Here is a 20,037-nt window from a genome sequence, read left to right on the forward strand (position 1 = left end):
TGAGGTGGAACAGAGATGAGCTCTAAGTTCACGGGAGGGCGTCCAGGGAACCCACAGACTTGTACCATAGTCATAGCCCTTCTTCTGGCCTGGGTGTGTTCATTCCTTCCCCAGGCCCCAGTTTCCTCTTATGACGAGTCAAGAGGGTTGGTCCGGTGATCTCAAAGCATCCTGTTTGCCATGGAACTTCCACTCTGAGTGCTCTAGTTCAGTGAGGGAGTGATTGCTGTAGAATTTTTAAAGGAATGGGGACTGGAGCTAAGCCTTGAAGGCTCGAGTAGGATTTGGACCAGCCCAAGAGAAATGGATGGGGGTCTTCCTGGGCTGGGGGGGCAATGCGTGATCGTAGGCAGAGACCGTAGAGCACAGGTGAGGGCGGAGCAGGGCGGGAAGCCCTCCTGGCTGGAGCAGAGGGTCCGTGGGGCTCTGAGGAGCAAGAGCAGTCTTGGAGGAGGCAGCTCTTGCCTTCCATCTGGAGGCCCTCGCCCCAGGGGTGGGGCACCATTGGTACCTGCTGGACAGGGAAGCAGATGAGGCAGGTTAAACCAGGGCCCCTTCCTCTCTGGGGACCCCAGTGCGATGCAGACCTTGAGAGAAAGGCCTCCACCAAGAACGCACAAGCATCAACGCTGGGAGAGGCCTCTCCAGGCCTCGCCCAGGGCAGGGTGTGAGGGAGCAAGTCTTCCTGGGCCAGCGGCCCTTCTCTCATGGTCTCTTCCTCCTTGAATGTTTTCCTGAACTCAGGGCAGCAGGAGCAATGTTTGACTGTGTTGTTGGGATTGGATTCTAGACTCATCTACCAGGCCTATGAATCAGAGAATCACCCATCCTAGACCTGCCTGTGACCTCCTCTCAGTCTCCTGGCCCAGGCCGTCTGACTCCTCGCAGTCAGTCCTCTGTGCCCACAGCTTTGCCAGCGCCAAGTCGTCTTGGTCCTGCCTCCTTGCTTTCTCTCCAGATGTCTCTCCTGCATCCTACCACCTCTGAGGCAGCACAGGCTTTGCTCATCCTCTGTCTCCTGGGCTCTGCCCCTGCCTCCAAACAGATCGTCCTGTGGCCCCTCCTCCGTATTCAGTCTGAAGATCAGAAAGGGCCGGGCATGGTCTAGGAGCCCCGCGAACGTTATTGCCGTGATGACAGCACGATGACGAAGATTGGTATTGTGCAGACTTACTTCCGAAGGACAGCCCTCATTCTGCTGCTCCCTCACCCAAAAGCCTTAGCGGCTTCCAGTGGCTGCTGAGTAAAGCCCAAATTCTTTAGGCAGGCATTTTGAGGACTGTGTTTCCTGAGCCCTCCGCAGGGACATGCCCTCTGCCTATCATCTCTGATTTTATCTCCTTCTACCACTTGTTGCCCTTCCCCTTCTTCTCCCAGACTGTATGGCCACTGCTAGCTCTACAAGTTCCATCTGCTCCTCAGCACGGCCTTTATTTGCACCATTCTTCCTACTTAAAATGCCCTTCCTCCCTCTTGCACGACTTTCTTTTCCGCTGGGAAGTCTCTACTGATCACCTAGATTATGTATCACTGGATGTCAGATGCAATGAATGGCCCACTCTGTATCCCTGATTTCAGCTACCAAGTAAAACTCAATAAATGTTTTATGAGTGGCTGGAAAGACCAAGTTCAGCCCATTTTCAAGCAAGCTGGAGTTAGAATTAGGGAAGCTTAGTCATCAAGGCCTTCTAGCCGGGCCTCAATGTCTGTGAATTTCCTTGGAGGGACCGGAGGTTCCCTGGTGTCTGTGGGCACGTATTAAGTTATCCAGCTGCACACGGTCACGTATGCTGCATACAAGCAAACTGGCAGGAGAGGGGGAAACCCTCTAGCTATCGAGTTAACTCCTGCTGGGCCCAGGTGGGGATCAACCATCAAGATATAGGGGCCTGTGTAATCTTGGGAAGTCAGCATCCTGGAGGCCCCATCTGGGTCTGTCCGGCAGGAGGGTGCGGGGTCTGACAGCGGGAATCTTCAGGTGATTACTATGGAGCATTCAGGCTTCAAGGCTCTAGCCATATGGCAACTTGGGGGACAAATAAAAAGGCTCAGGTCGTTAGGTGTTGGGATGGCAGGAGAGTCTAGGCAGAGTGTCAGGGTCTTGTCCAGCCAGTGAGGGACTATCTTGGGCTTCCAGCCTCAAAACGTCCCAGTTTAGGGCTCGCTAGTCCTGTGGCTGGGCATTCCCAGTGGGTGTCATCAGGGAGGCTGTCAAAGGGATTTGGGCTCCCTTTCTGGTTGATATCGGCTTGGAAATAGGCATGGCCTCAGTGAGGACACACGTTCTGGTCTGCAGGTCCCTGAGGTGGGCAGGACCAGGGGAGGCCAAGGCTGATGCAGAGCCAGGTCCAGAGGCGAGTCCTGTCCTCATCCTGGTTCATTCTGCCTCACCGTGCGCTCGCCTCCACATCGAACTCAGGCCGTGATTGCGCCAGCCTCTGGGCCACCGTTTGGGAAAGCCAACTTCAGGCTGACACTCACTGCCTGTAAATGGCGTGGAATTAAGCTAATCAGTGGCTCTTAATTGCCCAACAAATGCGGGTGCTGAGCTAATTGCCAGGGTCCACGGCGGCAGATCCCTGGTTGGCAGCATCAAACAAGAGAAGTGATCATTTGGGGGCTGGATTGGGGGAGGGCCTGCTTTGTTGGCTGAGCCAGTTAAAAACCATACTACCCCCCAAGTGAGCCACAGTGCAGAGAGGCAGGGCCTGGCCTCCTTACCAGCCAAGGGGCTGAACGAGTGGCCACACATGTGTTTGCAGGAGCTAAACCTCAGTACCACGGAGCAGTTTTTTGTCCATTAATAGTTTTTTTTTTGGGGGGGGGTTCATCGGGGAAGATTCCACCAATAACCTGGCATGGCACTGCCAGGGCAGCTCATCAGGGATAAAGCATCCGAACTCTGGTCTGCTGTTACCGTGGCAACATGGCAATTCCAGACTCTCCAGGCAACCTTACTGGCATCTGCTGCTGTGAAAGATTCAGATGGAGAAGGGCCACTGTTCCTTCTCCTTTAGAGACAGAGCACATGGTAAAGTCAGGGATCCATGCACCAAGGACCGTGATCTTATAGGAAAATGCTGTCCCGTTGACATAAAGGCTTGCTGATGAAACGGCATTTAAGTGACTGGTAAAGCTGTTGTGTGTGTGATAGTCTGCCGGAGAGAACTGCAGGATCCGAGTGGACTCCCTGAAAGAGAAAAGTCAGAGGAGATGAGGAAGCATAGGGGGAACGGTATGCACAAAGGCCCACCTGGGGAAAGAGCTGAGTGTGTAGACGGGGTGGGGGTAGGTTTGGTCTGGTAGGGGTGGGCAGGAGTCCACTGTGTTTCTCTGAAACCTTCTGGTTTGAGCCGTGTGTGGCAAAAGCCTGGCCTTGGCCATACACCCCCCAGATGCTGTCCTACACCTTCCCCTCCTGAGGTATGGGAACCGATCTCCACACCTCCCACCCAGCCCTCACTTCAGGGCGGCATTTCTTGCTTTCTGTTTCGGCTCACAGTTGTTTGCAACATCTTTGTACCCACTGGAATTATTGAACCTCTACATTTCATAGGGGAATGGAGACCTGGAGAGGAAGATGTTTGCCTAAGACCACCAGCAATGCCGAGGCAATAGTACATAGCGGTGAAGAACTTAGGATCTGGAGACAGACTGACCTTGGTTTGAGTCCTGGCTCCACCACTGAGTTTTCAGGTGAGCCTGAGCCTCAGCTTCTTCAGGGGTAAAATAGGGATCCTGAGCGTTCCACCCTGTTGTGTGTTAGGGGTGTGAAATGAGATACGGAAGTAATACAAGGCAGTTCCTGGTATGTAGTAAGAGCTCAGGAAATACTAGCTATCAAGAGATTGGTAACTCCTTGAAAACAGCGACTTTCTTACTCCTCCTTGCTCCGGTGCCTCCTCTTGTACACAACGCAGGCAAATAGTACTTTATCTGAAACTCATATTTGAGTTAGACGGATGTTTGCTAATGGGGTGAATGCATGAATGCTCGGAATAAAGAACTGTCCGCACTGATGGGCTCTCCACACCTGCCGAGTGTTTTTAGCTTTGGTGCCATTTGGTCTCCATAGGACTGGAGCCAGGCCAGGCCCAGAGTCTGTCCTTGAAGCTCAGCCTGCACAGTTAAGTGACCTGCCTGTTCAGGTTCCGTACCCAGCTGCCTTGTGGCCCAGAACTGCACTTCCCAGGGCTGTGGGTTTCTTGAGAGAGAGATGGAGTAGATTCCTCCTGACCATTGGGAACCATGTATGGTATTAGTGCTAATCAATGTAGAGCTTTCTAATACACAAAACGTTCCCATTCACTCTCACGTGAGCCTCACCATAGCCCTGGGATTGTCAGGAGTAACAGCCCCACATTGTGGATGAAGATGCTGAGACTCAGTACCAGCTGGCTGCCCCAGAAGCACTCAGCACAAAGAGCTGGAGCAGGGGCATGGGCCCACCTTCTGACTCCAACTCTGGCTGGGTCTGTAGCTCTTCCCAAGATATGGTCCCATTAAGGGGCACAGGGCTTGGAGTCAAATGCCTTGGTGTCGGTCACAACCCCATCACTTACCAGGGTGCAGCTCTTAAGTGAGCCACCTCTCTTCTAGACATGCTTACAGCCCGATCTTCCTGCCTCGGGTTTCGAGTGAGGCTTTGGGAAGTCTGAATCTCCAGTGACTGGGGACAGGGGCATTGTTGTCAGCAAACGGTGTCTCCGTGAGCCACCTTGAGCTCAGCAGGGCTGCAGCCCCCGCCGGCCAGCTGGTTCAGACTTGCCGTGAATGGCAGCAGCCTGCGCATGTTGGCAAGTACTCTCCATTGTCCTGAAACGTTAACGTCTGGCCTGGAAGGGCCCTTGGAGATCAGTAAAGCTGCTGCCTTCAGCTTCTAGGTGCAGAAATAGAGGCCCTGGGAGAGACAGTGACTCACGCAAGACCACGTGTGGGTTAGTTAGTGGCCCCTCACTCCCCCGGCTGGGCCTGCCACGACGGGGTTGGTCCCAGGGCTGGAAGTGGGACCTGTCCAGTCTCTAGCTCTGTCTGCCTTCCCCCCACTGAGGCTGCAGGTTCAACAAACTGCAAGTGCCCCTCCCCCCACAGTTCCTTTGCCGTGACCCCTGTGGACGGCCTGCCCTGCCCTTTGACTCGGCTTCCTCTCAAGGGAATAAGCTCCCCCTGGGGCAAGTGGCACATATTCATTCCTAAAACAAACGTTTATTGAGCACCGTTTGTGTACCCAAAACTGTTCTAAGCGCCAGATACAGCAGGGGATCAAAATGAAATGGTTCCCAGGGAGCTGTTTGGTTTAGTGGGGAGACAAACGAGTGTACAATGGGGGTCGCATGCCAGGAAGGAGACTGAAGCGGTGTGGGCTGATGGAAGGATGGGGGTCAGTGGTCAGGGAAGGCTCTCTGAGAACACAACATTGAACTAAGACCAAAGTGGAGAGAGAGAGGGAGCTGTGTGGATACCTGGGCAGGAATGTTCCCAGCAGAGGAAACAGCTGGTACAAAGGCCAAAGCCAGAAGCATGACTGCAGTGGGAGGAGCAGCAAAGAGGTCAGTGTGGCCAGCAGGGAGGATAGCGAGCTGATTGAACAGAGTTGGGTGCACTACCAATTGCAGAGCAGACACTCAGCAGGTGTTTATTAGGTGACTGGAAGCCCCAGGGAGAACTCCCGCTCAGATTTGTGTCCTCAGTGGCTTCTCAGTAAACTCTAGACCCTACTTTTCTTATCTGCATTTGGTCTCTTCTGGATCCACCACTGGCTTCTAGAACAGGCCTTCTTACTCCTCCTACCTGCCCCTGCCCCCCATTGCTCTAACTCCCAGCTTCCTCTCCATGGCGGTGATGCCCAAATGGGCGTAGGGAGGATGATGGAGAGAGGCCCTGTGAGTGACCAGGCTCTGGGAATGGCAGCAGGCCCGACGCTCCTGGCCCCAGAGCCACTTCTGTGCCCCTGCCCCTCTGCTGGTGCCCCTCAGAGATTTCTGTGTTCATTTAATAAGGTGGCATTTAATGGGACCACTGAAAGTTCTGGCTAGGTCCCACACACCAGCATCGGGCCAGGCCAGGGGAGCAGCTCACTCGGAAACACAGGCTGTGGGCTCAGCAAGAGTCAGTGGACTTGGACTTCAGTGCGGCTAAAGTGACCCCAGGCTAACCTGATAGAGGCAGCCTCTGGGAGAAGGTGCGCGTCAGGATGGGCTCGGTCAGCTCCGAGGAGCACGCTTAGAGAGGGATGATGACTACCTGGAGCCTCCTGAGAGGAGGGGGCCCTGACAGCCATGTGCACAGGCCACCAGGTCATACAGAGGGAGGATAATGTCCCTGGAGTGAAGAAATCTGAGGAAGGGAGAGCTATCTGCAAACACTTAAGGGGAATAAACCCCAGAGGCGCTATGCTCTGCCCTCGCTACTCCGTCCCGGGGGCCAGACCTCTGCCGGCAGCCCCCGACTCCATGTCAGGCTAACTCGTCACGGGATGTGCTTGTGTGGCCGCCTCTCAGCCTCTGTTTCTTCTTCTGCAGAGTGTGATCAGTGCCTTCTTCCCGGAGCTGCTCTGTTACATGGGATGGGTCACGCAAAAGAGCACCATGCGTGGTCACAGTAGGCCCTTGAGAGCGTTATTGCCTTTTCCGTCCCTCTCAGAAAAGCCAGCCGTTCTAACAGAGAACACAGAATTCAGAAAGACAGTCTGTGGGGAGGACTTCAGTTGTTTATAAAACAGGCCAACGTGTTTCCACCTCGTAAGTTCTAAATCCATCATCCTTAGCTGCCTAGATCTAAGAATAGTCACCCAGTGGAGCCAGTGTGCACGCTCCCTTTGCAGGTGACTGAGGAAATGCAGCCACAGCAGCCGCAGCACCTCCTACTCCTGTGGGTGGGGGGTGGGGGTCACTGGCCTCAGCCTCTGCCAGCTTGGCTGTTTCTGCACCTCTCCCAGCCTCAGTTCTCCCTCCCACACAGAGCTGACCCAGACACCCTCCTCACCGGGCCGCTGTAAACCATCAAAAACGTGGTGCCTGCCATGAAGCCGGGGGAGGTAGGGAGCAGTGGGAGGGTGCGTAGCCGGGGACCTTTGGCGCAACACCACCTGCTCAGGGCCTCCGTTTCCTCTTACGTAAAGGGATAGAGACTGGTGAAGAGAACTGAACAACTTTTTGAGCGATGGGGTTCTAAAAGAGGTTCTAGAGCCGTCCGCACCTTGAAGCCTCAGAATGAGACCTATGAGGGCAAACCCAGGAATTCTTTTTTTTTTTTTTTTATTGTTATTCAATTACAGTTGTATGCCTTTTCTCCCCATCCCTCCACCCCACCCCAGGTGAACCCACCTCCCTCCCCCCTCTCCACCCTCCCCCTTGGTTTTGTCCATGTGTCCTTTATAGTAGTTCCTGTAATCCCCTCTACCCACTGTCCCCGCCCCCACCCCCCACCCCCGCCCTGGCTATTGTTAGATTGTTCTTAACTTCAATGTCTCTGGTTATATTTTGTTTGCTTTTTCCTTCTATTGCTTATGTTCCAGTTAAAGGTGAGATCATATGGTATTTGTCCCTCACTTCCTGGCTTATTTCACTTAGCATAATGCTCTCCAGTTTCATCCATGCTGTTGCAAAGGGTATAAGCTCCTTCTTTCTCTCTGCTGCATAGAATTCCATTGTGTAAATATACCATAGTTTTTGGATCCACTCGTTTGCTGATGGGCACTTCGGTTGCTTCCAGTATTTGGCTATTGTAAATTGTGCTGCTATGAACATTGGGGTGCACAGATTCTTTTGGATTGGTGTTTCAGTGTTCTTAGGGTATAATCCCAGCAGCGGAATTACTGGGTCAAAGGGCAGTTCCATTTTTAGTTTTCTGAGGAAATTCCATATTGTTTTCCACAGTGGCCTCACCAGTCTGCATTCCCACCAACAGTGCACGAGGGTTCCCTTTTCTCCACATCCTCTCCAACATTTGTTTGTGGATTTGTTTATGTTGGCCATTCTGACTGGTGTGAGATGATACCTCATTGTGGTTTTAATTTGCATCTCTCTGATGGCTAGTGATGCTGAGCATCTTTTCATATGTCTCTGGGCCGTCTGTATGTCTTCCTTGGAGAAGTGTCTGTTCAAGTCCTTTGCCCATTTTTTAATTGGCAAACCCAGGAATTCAGCCCATTTTTATTTACCATCTGAACCAAGGCCATTACCCTTTCGGGTCTGCAGGAGCCAGCCTGAGGACCTGGTGTGTGCTCTACTCAGCTCTTTGGCCACCTGCCTTCCCTCTCACACACACATTCATGCCCATCCACTCCACCACACAAGTTCCCAGGCTCAGAAGGACTTTTGTTTCTCTCACCTCGGACTCCGTGCACTATGGGAATGCCCTCGCCAGCTAGGGACGGGGCAGTTCTTCCCTCATTACAGCGTTCTTCCTGATGCTGAGCGGAAATCGGCCTTCCCGCGGCGTCTGCACCCCACGCCCATGGGCAGCCGTTGGCCCTCTTGGAGAGAATAAATAGGGCAGCTTCATTCTCTTGCCAGCCATTTATTCGTTTATTCAATCATTCGTTTGCTCATTTGCACAACAGGTATTTATTGAGCACTAGTACATACCAAGCAGTGTTTCAGGTGCTGGGATACAGCAGCAAATAAGAGTCTGCTCTCAAAGAGCTTGTGTTCTGGTGAAGAGAGATAGGCAATAAACAAGCAGTAAAATGTATATAAAGAAATGAAGCAGGCGAAGCGACAGAGATGAGGAGGGGTATAGATTCCTGTTTTGTATGGCTTTGTCAGGGGTGGACCCTCATGATCGGTGACATTTGAACAAATACCTGAACAACACAAGGGAGTGAACCTGTGGGTATCAGGGGCAAGAGCATGCCAGATAGCAGGAACAGCATGTGCAAAGGTCCTGAGGTGAGGATTGTTTGAGGAACAGGGAGTCAGTGTAGCCATGGTGATGTCAACAAGGTGGAATGCGATAGGACGTGAGGTCAAGGAGGAAGCTGGGGACCAGCCATCTGTTTGTTTGTCTGAGGAGGATTCTGAGCGGAGCAGCGTCACGTCTGGTTAGGTTTTAACCAGACCACTCAGGCTCTGTGTGGAGAATAGACCACGGTGGTGGAGGCGGCCGAGGGAGCCCAGTTGAAACCCTCTGCAGGAGGACCAGGGGGAGGCAATGCGGTTGGTGGGAAGAGGCCAGGCCCCCTCTGTTTGGGTCTCATCGATGGCAGGGAGACAGGAAACTGTCCACAGGAAGACCCAGACCACGCTCTTTCAGCCTGATTTCCCTTATCCAGGCCAGCCGCCTTGGCATGAAAGGTAGAGCAGCTGTCTGTTGTCCAGCCAGGACAGGTGAGGGCCCGAACCGCCTTCTATCCTGAAGTGGCCACCCAGACCCAGAACACCTCAAGTGGCCTGAATGCCGGGTTCCTTACTCACTTATTGCGTGCTCACGGCACAACCCTAGGGACCGTCCTACCAATTACTGCCGAAAGGGTGGGATCCCCATGAGCTTAGGTGGCTGGACACACAGAAGTTTTTCCCAGATTTGCAGGCTCCCAGGTCGGCTGCAGCCACGATGCCATTTACCAGCTCCCTGAATCCGGAGCCTTCCTCTCCATGAGGTGCTCAGACCTCACCCCTCCCCTCTGTGTGCGGGAGAGCTCCAAGTCTTTGAGAGGTCCTTGGCAGGAGGAGACAAGGTGAGCCATTAGCTGCCTGACTTCTCCACCCCCAGCCTCCCTCCCTCCTCTTCCCACCCTGCTCGGTGCAGGAGGAAGCAGGGCCTTCTTCGGCTTCCTCAGCTGTGGCCGCAGTGCTCCCGGGGCTCGGTGAGGCTTCTTCCCCTCCACGGAGTGCTGCTCCCACCAGCTACAGCTCTTGCCTTCCATCACTGACCTCGTCCACGCGCAGGTGCGCCCTACGCCCTGCACAGGTGCACCTCTTCATTCCCCGGGAAGCGGGGCATTTGCTAGAGAGGACAGTGGATTAAGAGAAGAGGCCCTGGAGTCAGGCTGCCTGGGTCTGACACCAGCTCGGCTTCTCCCTGGCCGTGTGACCTTACACAGTGCTCACCGCCTCTCTGGGAAATGAGGGTGATGTTTGATTGCGCGGATAGGCTTGTTTAGAGGGTTCAGTGAATTAACACTGGGCTGACCAAAACGTCTGTATGGCTTTTTCCATAAAATAAAGACACATTTTTCATTTTCACCAATAACTTTATTGCTTTGGATATTTTGAGTATGTCAGCTGTCTCCCGTGTGGTATAACATCAATTGTTCTCAATTAATGTCTCGATTTGATTGCTATCAACTTCAACTGGTCTACGCATCCATGTAGCATCGTCCAGCGAGAAATCTCCAGCATGAAACTTCGCAAACCACTTTTGACACATTCAATCAGTCACAGCACCTTCTCCATACACTGCACAAATCTTTTGGGGGGTTTTAGTTGCATTTTTACCTTTCTTGAAATAATATGCCAAAACGTAATATGCCAACAAAGCATAATATTCCAAAAATGTTGCATATTTTCTTCCATCTTCAATATTAAAATGGCTATGCAAATATTCACTAATTTTGATGTTTATTTTTAAATGCACACTGATATGACAGCTATCACAATACTATCTAACAAAATTGCTTGAAATGAAGTTAAAGACAACTAAACTATCTTATGGATAAAACCAAATGAACTTTTTGACCAATACAATACTTAAAAGTGCTTATCACAGGGCCTGGCACACACTAAGTATTCAGTGATTGTATTACCATTTTCACATGGTTTGGAACTAGTGAAGGAACCTAAGACTTGGGAGTCTTGGATTCTAATCTTGACTAGAATGGCCCTGTGACCATGGACAAGTTATGTCATTGCTCTGAGCCTAGTTACCTCACCTGTAAAATGAAGATAATACCACCCCCTAGGGTTGTTGTGGGAATTAAGGTTACATTTGTATGAACCTGAGAAGCACCATCCCTATGTTGCAGCCCTCATCCTCATGGTGTGAGATGGCAGCTGGAGCTCCAGGTATCACACCCACATTCCCCATGACAAGAGGAAAGAAGGGACGAAGAAGGGATAAAAGATACATGCCATCTGTCTTTGAAGGCAGGTTACCATAACCTATTATAGAATCTTTCAGCTTACATCTCACTGGCCACACCCCACTGCAAGAGAGGTTGGGGAGTCTTCATTCTGTGGTCAGGGGCAATCAGGAAACTCTGTCACACATGGTCAGGTGTTTGCCCCTCCTTGGCAAGGCCCTCAGCAGAAATGGGCTGGAGTCCCAGTGCCATAAGGCCCTGTGAGGACCCAGGATGCCAAGAAGCTCAGGCAGGTGCCACAGGCCTGAACAGATTTGGGTATTGTGTCTAGCCTGTGCCAGGGACCCTGCCAGTCCCGAGGTTCCGCCTCCTGCAGGGCTCTTAGGCTGATGCAAGTGTGGTGGGCCATGAGCTCCATCGCTTGTCACATCCTGGTCAGACCAGATCTGTTGAGCCCTGTGAACAGGGGACCTGAACTCGAGAGGCTAGGAAATCCATCTGTAACTACGGGCTCTGCACACGAGGCTCAGATGTGCGCTCCAGGATCAGAAGGCAGATCTGGCTCAGTCCAGTGGGATTTCAGCATCCTGGGTGCAGGGAGCCCTCTGCAAAGCCAGGGGTCCTCCTGTAACTCGGCTGTTCTGAAAACTGGGTGTTCTGTGTTCCAGTTAGCGTGGGGAGGCGTTTACTGTGGGGCACTCTCCTCCCTTTCCCTTCCACATGAGAACAGCCCACACGGGAGCATGTTGCTGAGTCCAGAGGCCCTTCCCATCTTCACTGTGCTCCTGAAAACTGGCCCTAAGTGAGGTGGGGGGGTGGGGAGCCCATGCTAAACTGCTGGAGGAGCTCAGTGCTTAGAGATACCCCACTGTGAGCCCTTCTGGTTAAGGGGACAGCCAATCTTTCACTTTGTGAGGTTTATTTGAAGTATTCAGGACCTTCAGACTCCTTGTCATTCCACCCGGGGCCTTCCCATCTGGTGGTGTCCCACCCTCTCCTCTCTGCCACTTGCCTCTCTCCTTGCCTCTTCCTCCTCTGCCTCATATGTGCGTGTGAGCTGTCACTCTGTGTCGGGTGCTGTGCTAGGGAGATATATATATACATACACATACATACATATGGTCATGCAGTCCTCCTGGCAGCCGTATGATGTAAGTGGGGAGCTCAGTACCATCATCACACAGCTGTGTTGATGTGGGGCCCGTAGTAAGTAGTATTGCCTGTATACCAGGGGCTGGCAACGTATGATCCACGGGCCACATCTGACCTGTGGCGTGTTTTGTGTGGTCTTGCGAGCTTACAATGATTTTTAAATGGTTATGATAAAGTAGAAGAACATACGACAGAAACTAAATGACACCCTCAAACCTAAAATATTTACTGTCTGCCTTTATGGAATAATTTTGGCAAGCCCTGATATATAGTATGCAAAGTTCAGCACAGCTTCCGCAGCCATACCGCCTGTTTCAGACCTCAGTTTCATCATCTATGAAGTGAGAACAATCTATAAAACACGGCTGCCTCATTAGGGTCCTTAGAATTAAACCAGATACAGGCTGTAAAGCACCTAACCTCATGGAGCGTCCTTGGAAGTGTTGGGGGGAGATACTTCTGGGGCCCTGCCAGGCCTCTCGACCCAGCGGGCACGAAAGCCCTGGCTCAGGGCCATGGCTACCCCAGCCCACAATGTGGCTTCCTCGGAGCGTGTTTCCTTTGGCAAGAGGAGAGGGACCTGCCAGCTGCCCATTTTGCCGCGTCCTGCTGGTAGGGTCAGCTCTGCCTTCCTCCTGCCCCTATTCCTGCTGACTGTCAGCTGGTGCCACTCACCAGGGCTGGGCACAAAGCCCACACCGGGTGCCAGGCTAGGTCTGAAGGTACCAAGCCTCCTCCACTCTCCCACCTCGTGCCTCAGATCCACCTGGCTGAAACTCTTGCTTCCCTGTAGGAGCTGCAGCCTGGGGCGCATCCTCGCTGTGTACACTTCCTCACTCGGGGACCAAGCAGGCAGACATCTGTGTTCCCCCAAACCCAAGCTCTTGGCCAGTTATTGCCTTCCCATGAGGGAAAAGCTAGGGGAAGGGGAGCCCTGGGCCAGCCAACCTCCCTCTGTTGAAAGCGTGGTCTTGAGAGTTTCAGTGGACAGTGAGTGAGATGTAAAGAGTAAACAGTGTTAATCATTGAAAAATCAAAAAGGATACTTTTGATCTAGGTAGGGATAGGCTTTCAGTTCTTACAAGCAATGGGAAAATTTTTTAAAGATCAATAAATTTTAATACTTAGAACCATAAAAGTTGTGTTTTGTAGCAAAGACCCAAAACAAAATTTTAAGTCAAACTGAGAAAAAATATTTATGCCAGACATGACAGAGAAAGATTAATTTTAAAAATATTTAAGACAACAAGGCTCTTCATGACAACAACAATAGCAAATATTCATATATAGTACCATGTGCCGGGCACCATTCTAACTATTTTATACCTTATTTAATCCGTGTAAACAACTTTTTGCTAAAGGTACTGTTACTATCCCCATTTAACAGATTAGTGAACTGAAGGGAGACTAATTAACTTGCCCAAGGTTACTCAGCTGATAAATGGAGGAGCTGGGATTTGAACCCAGGCCATCTGGCTCTTGGGTCTGAACACTTAATTTTTCTATACTAAACAGGAAAAAGATAAGAGGCAGACAATACACAAAAGAGGAAATACAAATACCTGAGAAACATAAGAATTAATTTTTTATTTCAATGGTATTCAAAAAATACAAATCAAATGAACAAAATACCATTTTTGTTTTCAAATTAGGAAAGATTCTTAAACACTGTAACAGTGAATAAATACTGGCAATTGTGAAGGGAAACAGACTCCCCACAGGTTGCTGTAGGGACATCCAGTGACCTTTCTGAATAGGACTCTGGCAGCACGCACATCAGTGCTCGGGAACCCTGAGGATGTCCACCGCCTTTGACCAGGAATCCCCATCTGAGAATCTAACTTGAGAAAATGATTAGAGAGGTAGACAAAGATTCCTGCATAAAGATGTTTGTAAGAATGTTATACAAAATATGAAAAATTAGAAACAGCTTACTTATCTGACAATGGTATACAGGTTAAGGAAATTGTTTGATCTCCCTAATGGACAAGTAGGCAGTTATTTTAAATCAATCTGTGCCACAAAAGACACAATAAACAAAATGGAGACACAACACAGACTTCTGGGAGGAGACACCTGCAATACATTTAACAACAAAGAATTCCATAAACAAAAGATACACAAAGAAAACTTACAGATCCATAGGAAAAAGGCAGATAACCAAAGGGTAAAATATGGACAGAACGGGTATCGGCAACTCCTGGGAGAGGCACCTGAGGACTAATGAACGTGAAGGAATGCGCGTCTCACGAGTGGTCGGAGAAGGCACATGAATGAACCGTACTTACCAGAATAGCAAGAGTCTGAAGGCAGAGGCAGAGGGGAAAAAATTCGTATCCATGGCTGACGGGACTATACTGCAGCCTCTGTGGAGAGCTGTCTGGCCATACCTAGTACCATTAAACGCAGTCCCGCTCCACTCACTGGTAGGGACCAGGCCGGCTCAAACACCAGTCTGTACGAGGAGACACGTTCAAGGGTGTTCATTGCAGTGGGTGTTTATAATAGCAACAAGGCCAGTGTTGTTGTACTGTAATATTATTGTATATTATATATATTGTCTGATAAATAGCAACAATTATTATCATTAAAGACCTGGAAATGGATAAGTAAAATATGATTTATACACAATTGGATACTATACACAAGTAAAATAAATGAACCAGGTCTGTAACTGTCAGCTCAGGTAAATTTCAAAACCAATGCTGTGAAAACAACAAGTCATAAAAATGATACATATTTGAATGATACTATTTATATACATCTTCAAAACAAACTAAAACTATTACATAGTATTTAAGGACACGTGGGAAAATATTAAACAAGCATGCAGATATTGTACACCAGCTTGATTGATTTTTCTTTTTTAAAGGAAGAGTTGAAGCAAAAATGGCAAAATGTTAACTAATATTCTAAATCTGGACGGAGATATTGTGTCTTTCTATTAAATTATTTTTTTGGACCTTTCTGCATATTTAGCTATTTCAAAATTTCAAATTATTTTTAATTTACTTTTTGAATAATTTGCAATTCCATGGAGAAATGTTTGTGTTACAGTGTTAAGGCATAAAACAGGACAAATATACACAAATATTTACAAATTTCACAAATTAAAAATTTGAAAGAGATATTTAAAATATGTGCGGTAGTGGGCAAAATTCTGGAAGTCTGCTTTTCTTCACACTCATCCATATTTCCCACTTTTTCCTTTTTTTGTTATGAAAATGTATTACATTTATATCCAGAAAGAATTCTTAAACAACTACAGAAAACGTGAATCTAGACCCTAGGAAAGGGTCCAGAAGCCCAGGAGAGGGGCTGCGGTGGGGTGGGAGCGGAAGCGGGAGCCCGGTGGAGGCCAGAGAGGCCCCTGCGGCAATGCGGGCTCTGAGTTCTGTGCTCTCTGGTCTGGTCGGCAAACCTGTCCTGAGTCCCAGCTGCGCACAGGCGCCCTGCTGGGTACGGCGGCGAATGGAAGTCCAGTTCCTTGCCTCGCCATAGAGGGGAAGGTCTAGTGCGAAGGGGATGGTGAGCATGTCACCACGCAGGTCATCTCTCCACAGCCTGTGCTGGCTTAGTCCCAGGGCCAGGAGAGGAACCGAAGGCAAACTGGGCCCCTGGGGAATCTGGCCTCTGAGCTACACTTAACTGGGCTCCAAAGGGTGAGGAGCAGGCCTGGAGCCCAGTGTAGCAAGGACTTGGAGAGAAGGGAAGGGCCCCCAGGGCGCAGTCGAGGAGCCGGAAGGAGGCAGGGTGGTGGAAGTCATTGAAGGGTTTAAGCAGGGCAGCGGCAGGATTAGATTGGGCATCTCAGAGATGCCCTTTGAAGATCTGCGGATGCTGAGCAGCCCCACTGGAGAGAAAATGGCGCTGGGATCAGGGTGGAGGCAGTGGAGATGGAGAGACGTGGGAGGATGTGAGATATTTTGGGAGATGGGGTTTCAGGCCTTAGATCACATGCGGGGGGTGACACTGAGGGAGGGGTCGAGGGGAGAGCCAGGTTTGGGGAGGCAGCAAGTCTGGGTTGGTGGGAGTGGGGAGCAGTGAAGCAAAGGCAGACTCGGGAGGGCAGGGGTGGAAGCAGGGATGGTGAACAGCCCCCCGAATGTCACTGAGCTTCAGTTTCTTGGGGTTTGTGACGATGCCTGTGCTCCCACGGTGAGCGATTCAACCCCCTCACCCAGACCCAGACTGCTTCCACCGCAGCCTCCTCTCTCCTCTGCAGGTGGGGCGTGCTGCTCTTGGGGCTGGAACGAGCACGGCATGTGCGGCGACGGCAGTGAAGCCAACATCTGGGCCCCGAAGCTGGTGCAGGCCCTGCAGTCGTCATCTGTGCTCCTCGTGGGCTGCGGGGCTGGCCACTCCCTGGCCTTCTGCCAGCTGCCCGCCCTCCCTCCCCCAGCGGCCAGTGCGGACACCAAATCTCAGGAAGCCACGGAAAGACAACCAGTACTACCTACCCAAAGCCAATCCTACAGGTGCAGAAATGGAAGCCTTGTGACACAGACCCTGTAATAAAGCAGCTTTTCCCACTCAGAGTGTTCCTGGAGAATTGCGTTGTTGGGGCATGGGGTCAGCCAAGGAGGGCTCAGGAGGCACTGTGCTTGGGCTGGGCACTGGCCGGGGTGACAGGAGGCTGCTGGCCAGGGGCCTGGGGCACAGGGAGAGACATCCTTTCCGCCCAGCAGATGAGAATGGGGATTAGGTCCTTGCCAAGGGACGTGGGAAGCAGCAGGAAAGCTCCAGGCCCACCCTGCCTGGTGAGGACAGAAAGGCGAGGCCCATGCCCAGCTGTTGTTCTGGTCCAGCAACCAGTGATTCAGCAAGACCGAAGGTTTCTAAGTCGTGCTTAGAGCAGCCACATGCCTCTCCTGGGTTTTATTCTCAGGGTCCAGAGCATGTAGCTTTTGGTTCAAGAGTATCAGGGTACCCTGGTCTGGTGGCTGGGTACCTGGATGGGAGGGAGCTCTTGTCTTGGTGACTAGGACCACGGGATAAGGCTCTGGAGTCAGAGTCGATGGAAGTGGAGGTGGGTAAGTGGAGGAGGAGATAAGAATTCTGGGAAGACCCAGCAGAGGAGACCCCTGGGACAGACAGAGGTATCTGTAATCCAGAGCTCACCATTCAGAAACTCCCAGACGATTGATGTCTTCTGAGCCAGGCGACCTCTGGAGCTAATCTGTATGACTAAATTGCCATGTTGTGTCATTTCAGGTGAGGGACGGCCACCGTGCATAGGAAGGGGGTCTGGTCTGCAGGGATGGCAGCACTAAGCCCCTAAGCCCCTTGCATCTGCCCCCAGGCCCTAACCTCTGCAAGAAGGGGCCCCACGTGAAATGGGAACCAGGCCGGACCCTGGGCCCCAGGCTTCCCCGGTGGCACCAGTGGCTCAGGGGGACAGAGTTCTTTTCTGCTGTGACTGACAGCAGGCCTTTGGCCACAGGGTGTCAGAAGGCATCGATCCCTGGGGGCTAAGTGGGAGGGCCCCAGGTCGCCAGCCACTCTGTGCTCCTCCCACATGGCCTCCCTCTGTGACCCGGAGAGGGCTGGGGTCTGGGAGGGCCAGGCTCCGATGGCTTTAGGAAGCTGCAGAACACCGGGCACCAAGGCAGGAGGACCTGTAATGACTGATCTTCTAGCCTCATAGCCTCAAGCTGCCTTCATTACAGCCCTAGAAGTCTCCCGAGAACTCAGTAGCCACCTGGTGGACTGTGGGTAATGGAAGCTAGGAGGACTGAGGTCCAGGTCCCCACCCTCTACCCGATTCAGAGTTGCTATATTTTAATCTATATTATATATTCGACTTCACAGAAGACTTCACTTGACACAGGGTCCTCAAGAAAGGTTTGGAACCACCGGTCTTACCCAGGACTTTCGTCGTTTGTGTGGGAAAGTGGGGGCCTAGAAGGGGGGGTACCCTCTCAAGACCACATACCTCACTCCTGGCCCCAGGTCCTGATTGGGAGATGGCCCATTCCGAGCCCAGCCAAGGTGGGCAGGCAAGGGGGAGCTGTAGGACAAGTGGCGGGTTCAGCCCATGCCAACGGGAATGAGGACAGTCCTGAGCTCCCCAGGCCTGACCATGGAGACCGCCCACAACAGGCGACTGACCTTGAACACCAACGCACGACATCCTGCTCGCAATCCTGTTCCCTATAAACATGCCTCCCTGGCCCGCTGAGTCCTTGGTCCCCCACCTCCTAGAACCAGGAGGCCAGTGCAGCCCGAAGCCCTTCTGGAACGCGGGAAGGGCACCTCTGCGCGCTCTGAGCTCGTTTTGCCAAGGTGACCGAGCCCTCAGAGTGACCCATGCTGGAGCAAGCCCATCGTTAGCAGCCTCCACCCACAGGCCGGGGGGTCTGCCCAGGACACTGGCCAACGAGCAGTCCCATGTGGGACAGTGCGCAGGCCCATACCTCCCAGCCGGCGTTTCCACTCATGAGGGGCCACCACACCGCCTCCGGGCCTGGCAGTGCCGAGTTCCCCCCACCTCTTTCAGCACCTGCCGGGAGAAACCCAGGCACAGGTCCTCCGAGGCTGAGCCCCAGAGCCTCTGCTGGGGCCTTGCGGGCAGAGGAAAGAAGGGACTCCGGACTCCCTTCCAGCCTGAAACAGGGTCAGCCCCTCGCCCAGAACCTGAGCCAGACCCTTCTTGGAAGCACGCAGGCGCAGATGATTCACACGTGGAGGAATGGGTAGCTTGTGGCAGTTGAAGTCACCAGACTGTCCCGTCACCTTGAGTCCCCGTGTTTCGCCCTCCTGACAGCGGCAGACAGGCTTCCTTGAGGCACTTCATGGGCTGGGTCTGATGAGTGACCGAAAGCTCCGGGGCCGGGGGTAAGGGGCTGTTGACAGTGTCCCCAGGCTCTCCTCTGGACCCTTTGGTCCCTGGTGCGCCATCTCAGACCTGTAGATGTTCGAGCCCTTCGCTCCTAATAGGCCCGAGCTCTTGGGGAGCGAGGACCGGGTCTAGGTCAATTCTGCAAACTGTCCCCGAGGACAGGTCCTGCTACAGAGGAAGTGCCCAATAAATGTTAGTGAGTGAACGTGTCACTGTGTCTGTAGGTCGCCGTGGCGTGGGGAGGTTGAGAGTGGGCGCTGTGATTTGCCCCCAATCCTTTGCTTTTCCCTCTCACGGCATTCGATGGCTGTGCCCTGAGGTGCATAGCCATCGGCAAGGTCGCACTCATCCGCCTGTTCACTAGTGAACCACCGGAGCCAGCTAGAGAAAATGCCCCTTGTTTTTAAAAGTTAATTTTTTCTGACAGACCGATTATAAATTGGCCTCCCAGCCCTCCCGTGTGAGAGAAGGAAAGGGAAGTGAAGAGGCGGGACCCCATTGTACGCTCGCAGGTCTCAGGCCTCACCAGGAGTGATGGTTGGCAGCCCACCAGGTACCAAGTGTTAGTGGGGTGTTCACCTCTTAACCTAGTGCCCACACTCCCCCTCCTGATACAGGTACCCCGTCCTGACACACCTGCTGCCTTCGGTCCCAGTGGGCCACCAGAACAAAGCGACATGAGACCGTGCTTGGGAACGGTGAGTCCAGGCCTGGCGCTCACAGGAGAGCCCTCCACCAGGCCCCCCAGACACCCACCATTTCTAAGTGAAATAGCTTAGTGATAAATTGAAACGGGGAGTTGGCGAGTTAGTGGGGAGGGGTGGGGGCAGGGGGGTAAAGGGGAGGAATGCCAGGCCCTGAGGTGTGCCTGCGTGACTGCTCCAGGCTCCGAATCTCAGGGTGACCAGAAGTGAGAGCTGGGAGAAGAGAGGCCTTGGTAGCCAATTTAAGGAGAGTCAGCTCCACTCTTAGGGTGACGGGGTGCTTAAGCAGGAGAGTGCGGTGGCCAAATACGCACGTG

General features: G+C 52.1%; 1 protein-coding gene across 1 annotated transcript in view; it reads left to right on the top strand.

Annotated features, from left to right (window-relative positions):
- Positions 1 to 16,700, top strand: part of SERGEF (secretion regulating guanine nucleotide exchange factor) — a 179,979-nt gene extending 163,279 nt beyond the window's left edge. Inside the window, 2 exon segments of the mRNA XM_024558699.4 lie at positions 16,401 to 16,608; positions 16,610 to 16,700. Coding sequence (XP_024414467.2) covers positions 16,401 to 16,608; positions 16,610 to 16,676 — 275 coding nt within the window. The 3' untranslated portion in view covers positions 16,677 to 16,700.
- The last annotated feature ends 3,337 nt before the right edge of the window (positions 16,701 to 20,037 follow it).

The sequence above is a fragment of the Desmodus rotundus genome, chromosome 5 (genome assembly GCF_022682495.2).
Source record: "Desmodus rotundus isolate HL8 chromosome 5, HLdesRot8A.1, whole genome shotgun sequence".
In the NCBI taxonomy this organism is placed as follows: Eukaryota; Metazoa; Chordata; class Mammalia; order Chiroptera; family Phyllostomidae; genus Desmodus; species Desmodus rotundus.